This window comes from Spermophilus citellus (genome assembly GCF_964194105.1).
Source record: "Spermophilus citellus genome assembly, chromosome: 2".
Lineage (NCBI taxonomy): Eukaryota > Metazoa > Chordata > Mammalia > Rodentia > Sciuridae > Spermophilus > Spermophilus citellus.
The window spans coordinates 227,484,011-227,494,105 of record NC_138183.1 but is presented as its reverse complement, the minus strand read 5'-3'; the positions used below and the strand labels follow the sequence as shown (position 1 = coordinate 227,494,105).

Sequence of the window (10,095 nt, the reverse complement as noted above, 5' to 3'; positions counted from 1 at the left end):
AGAGGATATGTTCACCTTCCTCTCGTCAGCGGGGAGTCCAAGAATAGCTATTTGCTTTTAAAGAATGAACACGTCCCAGAATCTCACTTAGTTTGAAAAATGTAGACTACACACCTCTTATGTAAAAATCAAACTTTCTTCAATAAAAGACTCTTGAGTGTTGGAAACCATGTAGTTTTTCCTTTTAGGAAAAAACAAAAAAAAACAAACAAGATGAGTGTGAGGCTTCAACCACCTCAGAAACCTTTGACTTTGTGCTTCCATTTTACCCAGAGAGACAACCACAGCTCGTCCCTCCCAGCCTCCCATTTCCCTTGAATTAGAGACTTCTGAGTCCATTTCCTTTTGCCTTTTAATGTTAGCCTTTTAATATTTTCCAATAAGTGCTTTCAACCGGGCAGAATACATGTCATGCTTTCCTCATTATTATTGGTCCATCAATAAATATACAAAAACCAGAGGAAGGGTGTGCTCTGAAAAATCCAAGTAGCAATAGCAATGATCATTGTACAAACATGAACAATGGGCCAGTCTTTGCTAACTCCACACCAAGGACTTATAACAAGACACACCTAGGACAAAAGCAAACGAACCTGCTATTCTTGTTCTTAAGGATATTTCATTCTTCCAGAGAAGTTGGATATTTCCTCTCTTCTACTGCTCTGCTGTGACATCACTGAGTGAATGTTGACACAAAACTGATTCTTGATGTTATGGGTTTCAGTGCAAAACCTTTTGAGAGGTTCTGCTGGAAAAATACATGTTGACAGGCTAGAACCTGCAAAATGGGGACTTGAAGGTGTCTTTTGCCTCATTTGATTTTTCACCCAGAGCTAATTTAAGGAAGGCCCTTAGGAGACATAAAAGATTGACAATTGCGGGGAAAATTATGCCTTAAGCTCTCGGGCTGCTTTGTGATATAGTTAAATGGTAGCCCCTTACTTTCGTAACAAGGCCCAGTTTAAAGACTTAGTCCAGGCCACCTGGCCTGTCATTGGTAGGAGTGACATGTGGTGAAATTATGCTTTCAGAGTCATGGCCATTATGTCAAATCATTTCCTATCCCGCCTATTTGTTGGAAAATGTTTAGAATGGGTGGGAAATCATCTTTAGCTGTGAGACTTGACTCTCCAATGTTCCCCCAAAAGAATCTGGGGGACAGGTGGAGCCTGGCAGGGCCCTCTTAAAGCCGATCCCAGAGTGGCTTGTGGCATTCTGGTTAAGGAGCCTGAGGGAGCCTGTCTGGGTGTGTGGCAGAGCCAAGAAATCCCTTAGAAAAAAGGGGAATTTTTAATACTGGTGGGAGTAACAACCCAGAGAAACCTGATGTCCATTTTCTTTCAACTTGAAAAGGAAAAAAAAAAAAAAAAAAAACAGGTATCTGAACATGCAAGTAGCCAAAAACATTCACAGAAGGAGAGAAAGGAGTTTTCATTTTTAAGATTGTGGCCAGAGCGGAGGGAGAAGGTCAGAGCGGGTAGGAAGAGCAGCGGTTGGGAAGGCATGGAAAGTTTGCATCTCTCCTTTAAATATATCCTTCCTGTCAACTCTTTGTACAAACCAATCCTCATTTTTAAGTAGGCATTTTTTCCCCCTTCTTCTCCTATTTTTGACTTGAAAAACATTGCCTGCGAAGCACAGCAGTTCAGGCAATGAGCAACTTTTCTGGAAGCCTAAAAAAGGAGAACCCTTACTTAAGAGCGTCAACCTCATGGGTTATGAGTAGCCCTTGGAAGTTCCAGGACCAATGGCACATCCTGAATGATGAAGAGGTGCCCCAAAGGACTTGCCAAGTTGGAAAAACACAGGACAGAGGATAAAGCCATTATTCTCTTGTTTAGCCATAAACCTGCTTTTCTAGTGATAAGATTCCAGTGGTGGGAAACCCTGTAACATTTTGAGGGATTCCCCAGGAACTTAACTCATCCCAGTCAGAAACTGCATGGGGGGCAGACAAACAAATATGCCATAAAATAGTGGAATAAGATCTATACCACCTACCCCACCACCACCAACCTATGCCAATCAGTTGGCCACTGACCATACTTTTTCATTTATAATCATGAGAGGTCAAAAGGCATTATGATATGGTTTTTAGAAATCACCACTAGGGTCAGGTGGTAAAATGGAATATGATTTCTTAAAACCCTTCAAGGGGACAGAAAGGTGGCCATTAAAACCCCAAAGCGGGTCAAGCTCTTCTGCTCACAATTCTGACTCCAGAATCCAAGAGAAAGCTTTTGAACAGCCTCAGAAATCAAACAGTGCTGTCTTCCTTGGTCTGTGAGGTTTGGCTGAGGGATCCTGAGTGGGAGTCCAGGGACTCTGAGATGAGTTTAGGGAGGACCATTCTCAGATTATCCCAATGAGCTCTAGAGACCCAGAAGTTGCTGGTTTTAGAGACAGAAGGATCACAGCACAAAGGGTTAAAATGGAAGAAGTACAGATATTTATTATGTATCAGCTGAAACCCTTTTATGCCTCTGACAAAGTAACCTAAAAAAAAAAAAAAATCATACTGATCAAAGGACCGCCAGGGTTTAATATTTCAAAAACACAGATAAATAGCTTACTACAGATAAATAGCTTCACCCTTTGGGTGTCTCCCAGAAGCATCTGAAAAATTTCCAGGGGGGGGTCTGTTTTTTAAAAGGGATGTATATCCAGTACACCCCAAACCCTACCCTCACTGGAGAGCAATGCCCAGGGACGGGCTGCCGGAGGGACAATATGGGTCCATTCAGATTTCCTCCCAGGGACCAATCCCTCTTAGCCCCTGGGAATGTCCTTAGCTGGTGACTATTAGCTGGGAGGTGGGGTATGGAGAAGGTTGGGAATCAGACACATGTATTTGTGGTCTTTGTTAGAAGCCATCTTTAGCACACCCTGCAGGGGTGAAGGCCTCTAGTGGGGAACTGGAACTGTCAGATTCTTGTGGATTATTAACTGAGTCCTCATGTCAGAAAGCAATGCTGTTTTTATAAATTGGACCTGACTTTTAAAAACAAAACAAAACAAAAAAAAACCACAAAAAAACAAAAAAGAGTAGAAAATTTTATGCTTAAAAAAAAGTCCCCAATAAAACAATCAGTAGCACATTGCATCTGTGACGTGTCCCAGCTCCCTGTAATGGTTATATTTCAAAATGTGGTTTCTTTTCAAGTTAATGGTGTAGATGTTACACCCCGATCTTCATGTCCACATTCTGCAGATTTCGTGTCTCATCGGCTGTCATAAATTGGTCTGGGGTCTCCGATGACTCCTTGTTCACCAAATGCACCATTTCCTGAGACTTGCTGGCTTCCCCGTTGAGTCCACTTGGCTTTCTGTCATCCACGGTCCCATTGCCATTGTTGATCACCAGCTTTTTCTTCTGCCCACACCTAATCATTTGTAAAACACCGAGAGAAAGGGTAAAATGAGCATGGGTTCCTGGCCTTTTGACTAAGATAAAGTGGAGACAGGGTCAAATGACTCAATCACCATCATCATGACCATCGTCACTGTTCAGTCATGACCATGACCATCAACACAGTTTATAATGACCTAAAAGCACTGAGCTTGATACCTTCTCTACTTATCTTATCAACTCTTAACAACCAGCATTTCTCAAAGTGAGGTCCCTGGACCAACAGCAAAAGCATCATTTTGGAACTTGTTAGACATGGTAATTCTCAGTGAATCAGAAAACTCTAGGATTGGGGCCCAGGACCTGAGGTATAACAAGTCCGTGGGGGCTTCTGATGCACGGTCAAGTTGGAGAATCTGTGATCACCATTCTGGGAACCCAGCGCTATTATTATCATCCTGTCACAGGAAGAATTGGAGATCTGAACATTTAGTATTTTTCCCAAAATATTCAACAAGCAGTAAAAGAGTCAGGATTCAAACCCTGGTCGGTCTGACTCCCAAGCTCTAATTCTTCTCCCACTACACCATGCAATGGAAATGTTGACTTTTGTGACAGTGCAGCAGTTCCTGCAGACTCAGGTGAACTGTCAACATGAGGATTGTAAATCATTCTGATTTGTGTATTCAAGAAAGTTGCACCACTTCCTCTCCCAGTCAACATTTCGTTGGCCTTGTCAGTGTTATTACTGCTTGCACAGAGAAGAATAAAACAACATTATTCTAGAAATAGGGGCCATATTTTTTATTTTCCCTAACATTGGTTCACTCACATATAACCCTGGGTAGAAGATAAATTATTCGCTGTTACGTTAAGGTTTCTTCATAACCTTACTTAAGACTCAAATGCAGAAGAAGGTTTTCTACAAATGAGCATGAGACTGTCCTGCTATTGTCATAGTGTTGCCTCACCCTCCCGGCCTGGTGCAGGGCTTCCTCTTTCCTGTAACAGGATCACAGCTATACACAGAGCAGTTAGAAAATGGTGCTTAACGGAAGCAAAGTTGCACAAAGTTGCACAGTTTCACAACTACCAGGAGGAGAGAAGGTCTAGCTTTCGTTAAATACTTTCTGAACTCCAGACTCTTCACAAATAATTTTCTATGATCCTTATAATAGTCCCACAAAGCAGCAATCGTCCCCATTACACAGCAGTGGAAACTGGGGCCCAGAGAAGTTTAATAACTTTCTTGAGGTCACCTAAGGAATAAGACTGACAGAGTCAATATTCAGATCTAGACTTTTATGACTAAAAGCCCGGCCCTGCTTGGCTCTTATCAGTGCTGCCAACCATCTGGATATCTGGAAACAGTATGAAGTCGGAATTGTTCACTTTGCCGCTGGATATTTGAGTTATAGAGACAAAGCCTCTATTATTCATGATCACAGGCCATTCCCTGTAGGACTGCCAAGGCTATAAACTTTAATCTCTTGTTTGGGGAAATTGAAATTATACCTCCTCCACAGGAGGTGGATCTTATATCCTCTGGCACGAGGCTTGGTGAAGGGTGGAGGGAAAGATGCTTGAACTACGGAGCAAATTTACGAGGACAAGGAGCGTGGATAAAGCCCACAGAGTAGGGTGCATGGTCAAGAGCAGGGTTTGGGAGGCTGGGCTGGGAGACCTTGCAGCTGTGTGACCTGGAGCTATTCAACCTCTCTGAGTTTCACTTTTGTTACTTGTGAAATGAGGCAATTGAGAGTTATCAGCCTCACAGGAGAATGGAAAGACCTCGACAGATCCTGGTACTCAATAAAAGAGTCTATTATGGATATTATTTATTGCTTTTGTGAACAATGTGGGTTGAGGACACTAAGCACTTAGATGGATATCCGGAATACAGGAAGCGATCAAGAAGTGGCTGGCTGTAATTGCTGGCATAGCGAGAGCCATGTGAAATGGACTAGGCTGATTTCCTCTGGCTGCCTCCTCCTACCATGTTTTGTGTACTATTAAAAGGGTTTAAAGGGCTACTAGTAGACTGCCACTTGCATGATTCTAAATTCTCTGAGTTCTTTGGAGGAAAGTTGCCTCATTAAAGTAATTTCTATTTGCCTGCCCGGTGGATGGGTGAGCAGGAGAATGAAGTACTGTGGCAAAGTGATTTGTAAGCATTAAAAAACAAAAAAAAAAAAATCTGTCTCTGCATGCAGGGGCGGGGACGAATGTTATTAATCCAAATGAAGCTGATTTTGGAAGTAAATAGCACTTGACCTTACAACACAGGAATACTACACTTGACCTCTGGCTGGCTCCTCTCCTCTTTGGATTTATGTATCTCCATTATCTGTCTGAGCTCTTCTTGGAGGAGGGTAAGACGATTCTCATAAATAACTCAGTCCAATATTGAGTGATCTAGGTGCTTAATAAATAGTTTCAAAAGATAAGGGCTAAATTTTCCATTTTCCTTAGTTCTAGGAATGAAGGAGGAACAGCAGCTGAAGAGACCTTAGAGATCATCCAGCTCAACTCCTTTTTATGTAAACTGAACACTTATTCCAGAGGTCACGGGTATTGTCTAGAGTCACATTGCCAGAGTCACAGCTTAGACCTTATGACTCCCAAGGCCGGGGATCCTTGCTGACTTGTGTTTTGCCTTTGTCTTCTCTCATGGAAATGTCCCGCTGTGACCAAGCACAGTGACCACCAGATGAAGGGCTCACCAGGAGGGGGCAGGGCAGGCTGGATGGGCTTTAAAATCCAGGTAACAAACTTTTAGGACATGGTGGAATTTATCTCAAAAGGCTTCTTCGGCAACTAACTTAACAACTGATTCACGTCTCTTCTCCCTGAAAATCTTTAAAAGATATTTAGGAATTTATTTCACGTTGTTTTAGAACTGTGCCATCTAATACAATAACCACCAGCCACAGGTGTGTCAACTGAATTTAAACAAAATGAGTAATATTTAAAATTATTATTTTATTTTTGGGAGGTACTGAGGATTGAACTCAGGGACATTCGACAGGGTCTCACTGAGTTGCTTAGCACCTAGCTTTTGCTGAGGCTGGCTTTGAACTCGAGATCCTCCTGCCTCAGCCTCCTGAGCCACTGGGATTAAAATTCACTTCTTTGGTGGAATTAGCCATGTTTTAAGTGCTCATGAGCCTCAGGTGGCTAGTGGCTATGGACAAACAGTACAGATGCAGCACGTGTCCATCACTCAGAAAGTGTGATTGAACAGCACTATTGTAGACAGCAGGATCCCAGCAAGCTAGACAGTGGAAATAGACGGGGAAGACATTTCTAAATCATGGAGATTAATGGAGGGGACCTACCAAGAAGAGGGTGGGTTAACTGCCTTCTGGGTTCACAGAAAATATGATTATTCCCATAAGAGCAGAGTCCTGCGGAGGTCTTTTCTGTACAATCAGTCTAGAAATGTCCTTAAATCCCTCCTGTCTTGGAAAGTCTTCTCTGACAATGTCCTCAGGTCTTTTTTCCTCTTCAGACACATTGGAAAAATTCTTTAAGGGAAAGATGCCTGCAGGCTGCTTCTCTTGGGCTTCATCTAATATCTACCACCCCAATTGACTCCTGAAATGGTGTGCTCTTAGTGGGGGTGAATCAAGTGCATTTCCCCGGGAGAGCTGTCATTCATTGAGGCTGGTCTCATAAAGAACATCATCGAAAGCAATTTTGGAATATGGTGGAGGGTGGGGAAAGCTGAAAAAGTCATGGGACACCCTACGTCAGTGACTCACAGAGCACTTTGTCATGGTCAATCCTGCACGTCAACATCAGCCACTAGCACCTTTCCTCTTTCAACCATAATCCCTATACAATGGCTGGCACTGAGGATGTTCTCCACAAATAATAAGTGACTCAAATCTGACAGGCTTACACAGCCACTAAAACTCAAGATTCTTCTATGGAAGGAACAGCACTCTTCCTTTTTTCTCTTCCTTCTCACCAGTGCTGATGGTCCCGGGAGCCACCCAAAAGATATTTGCTGAGCTGGTCACGGTGGCACACACCTGTAATCTCAGCAGCTCAGGAGGCTGAGGCAGGAGGATCGAGAGTTCAAAGCCAGCCTCAGCAACTTAGCAAGGCCCTAAGCAACTCAGTGAAACTTTGTCTCTAAATAAAATTTTAAAAAGGGCTGGGGATGTGACTCAGTGTTAAAGTGCCCCTGGGTTCAATGCCCAGCACCAAAATAAAATTTAAAAAGATGTTTGCTGAATGAATAAGTCTGCTTTGAGGTCCTATTTTCAACCAAACGTTCTTTGATGAAAATAGGATTCCGCATCACTCTTCAGTGTTAACACCCAAAGCAGAAAGGCCCCAACCTTCTAACAGGATTAGAAATGGGCTGTTGGCTTTAGGAATGCAGTAAACATCCAGGGGCCTGTGCAGCCGTTAACCATCCTTTAGCTGAGTGGCAAATCTGTTTTCAATTATCAAATCGGGACACAGTAATTTATGGCATCCACACAGCTACTTTCCCAGTGAGATACTTGCTCTGCTGGGTCCTGTGTGTCCCTGTTGGGCTGTTGCTATGGTGACTGCTGGTCTTGGGAGGAGGGGACCCGGGACCATGAGGCTCTGTCCTCTCTGCTGCTGCTGACAAGACAGGGAACTAACCCTCCACCATGTACAGACCCCAGCTGCTCTTGGGGACAGCTGAGCTGCTTCTCGGAGGGCTCCCCACGTTGACAGAATGCAGGCCAAGGTCTCCATGGTGACATGTGCAAAACTTATGGACCGTATATGTGAGCATTAGGGGTACATTCTAGGGACAAAAGGACTAATTTCAAACAATGGGAAATTCATATTTAATTGAGCAACAGTAATCCAAGAGAAGACAAGGAAGCCGGGGGGAAGTACAAAGATTCTTTGTAACGGTTTCCCCAAGTCACATTATTTAAATTCAACTTTTTAAAAAATCCCTTTTCATTAATAGGAGCACATAGGTTTTTTAGACCCCTGGTTCTTGTTGTATAGAGAGAAACACAGCTATTGACTTTAATATAGTACTTTTTTTTTTTTTTTTGGTACTGTGGATTGAACCCAGGGGCACCAAAATATACTACTTTTATTAACTTGTACCAGTATAAATTTGGTACTATTGATTTCCTCAGATAATTGGAGACTACAAAGGTTATGCACAACGTGGTATTAGTTGTTTATTGTTTTCTAAAAGCGAACAACCAAGAGTCTATAATTCTCTCTAGGTCTTCTCCCAAACTAAGGGGCATTTTCTGGCCTGTGAGATGATTCAGAGGCACAATGCAGGCAGCCCTACCTGAAAATAAGATTCTCTTACTTTAGAAGCAATCCCGGGGGACATCTATGAACGGTTTAATGTTACAAAGGTTTCATAATGAGTCTTTAAAGAGTCTTGGGCAGAAAATTTCCACTTATATAAAAGTACACCTTTATTTTAAAGTCTTCCTGGTTAATGCTCATTTCCTCTGTTGCGAGAATTATTACTGTCCTCCTGTTCACCCTGGGTAGCGTTACTTCTGGTGCCTGCTTGTGGCTTAACTATGTGTATGTACCATGCAAATAATCTTCAAACTGCTAAGCCCCGGTTGAGGTAGGAAGAGAGAGGGGGGCCTCTAAGGACAGGCAAAGAGAACACTTGCCCATTCTCTCTAGGTCTTCTCTGTCTTTATCCACCGGAGTGCTCTGTCTTTACCCACTCTCCTAAGGAAAGTTCTTTATTGTTCCATAGATCTCAATGTTAGCAAATTTTCCTAGGCTATAACCTGAATTCTTGTAACTGCAGCTTCCAGAAAATAGAAAACATTATTATAACAACAAAAAACAAACAAACAAACAAACAAACAAAAAAACCAAGACACACAAAACTAATGCATGCTTCAGGCAAGGGTTCTGGAAGGTTCCATGGGCCTCAGGCTAAAGATCCCTGAATCTTTCCATATTTTGTGGATCCTCAAAGCACTTAATAAATGTTTATTTAACAAATCAATGAGTGAATCTATACTTCATTGTACATTCCCTGTGAGCTATTTCATAACTTTTATGAGACAGAGTCTTCATTGGGTTTAACTCTGCAAAAATTAAAAACCATGAGATTCAACCACCATTTAAAAGTGGGGGTCCAACTAATCACCAATGTCTCCTTTCTCTAAAGAATGGGACAGGAGGGTTTCTTAAATTGTGCCATGCCCACCAAGCCCTGGGATCTTGTTAAAGCCCAAACTCTAAGATAGGAGGTCTGGGATGGAACTGAGATTCTGCATTTCTAACCAGCTCCCAGGAAGCCAAGGCTGCTGGTCACAGGAACTACACTCTGAGCAGCAAGGACATAAAGCCTCAGTTTGAATGATGCCTCCCCCAAGTCGCAGGCCCCAAGGGGCATCCTCTTACCTTCTCCGACTGTTGACAGCAATGCAGACTGCGAGAATCAAAGCCAGGGCCAAGAGGGAGGCCAAGATGATGAGCCACTCTGGTGTGAAGGAACCAAAGGACACGCGTGAGCTTTGGAAATGTACTTTGTAAAACCAAAAATGCAGTTTAAAAATCAACCTGTTTCAAATAAGAACCACAGTCAGCACCGAGAACCCTCCAACCAAAAGGTCCAGCCACCAGACAGGTCATTGTAAAACAAGAATTTTTCTGTAGCTGCTTGTCCAACAGGCCTCCTGAATAAATCTTTTATCATCCGTCAGCATTTTCAAGTCCTACCACGAGAAATTTCTTTCCAAAAACACCTAGAG

General features: G+C 42.7%; 1 protein-coding gene across 5 annotated transcripts in view; it reads right to left on the bottom strand.

Annotated features, from left to right (window-relative positions):
• Nucleotides 1-334: 334 nt before the first annotated feature.
• CD44 (CD44 molecule (IN blood group)) overlaps nucleotides 335-10,095 on the bottom strand; it is an 84,449-nt gene continuing 74,688 nt past the window's right edge. For all 5 annotated transcript variants that reach the window (XM_081280097.1, XM_081280093.1, XM_081280094.1 and 2 more), the window contains 2 exons: nucleotides 9,746-9,824; nucleotides 335-3,383 (listed from right to left, as the gene is read on the bottom strand). In XM_081280097.1, the coding sequence (XP_081136223.1) occupies nucleotides 3,179-3,383; nucleotides 9,746-9,824 (284 nt within the window). In that variant the 3' untranslated portion in view covers nucleotides 335-3,178. The remainder of the gene's footprint in view (nucleotides 3,384-9,745; nucleotides 9,825-10,095) is intronic.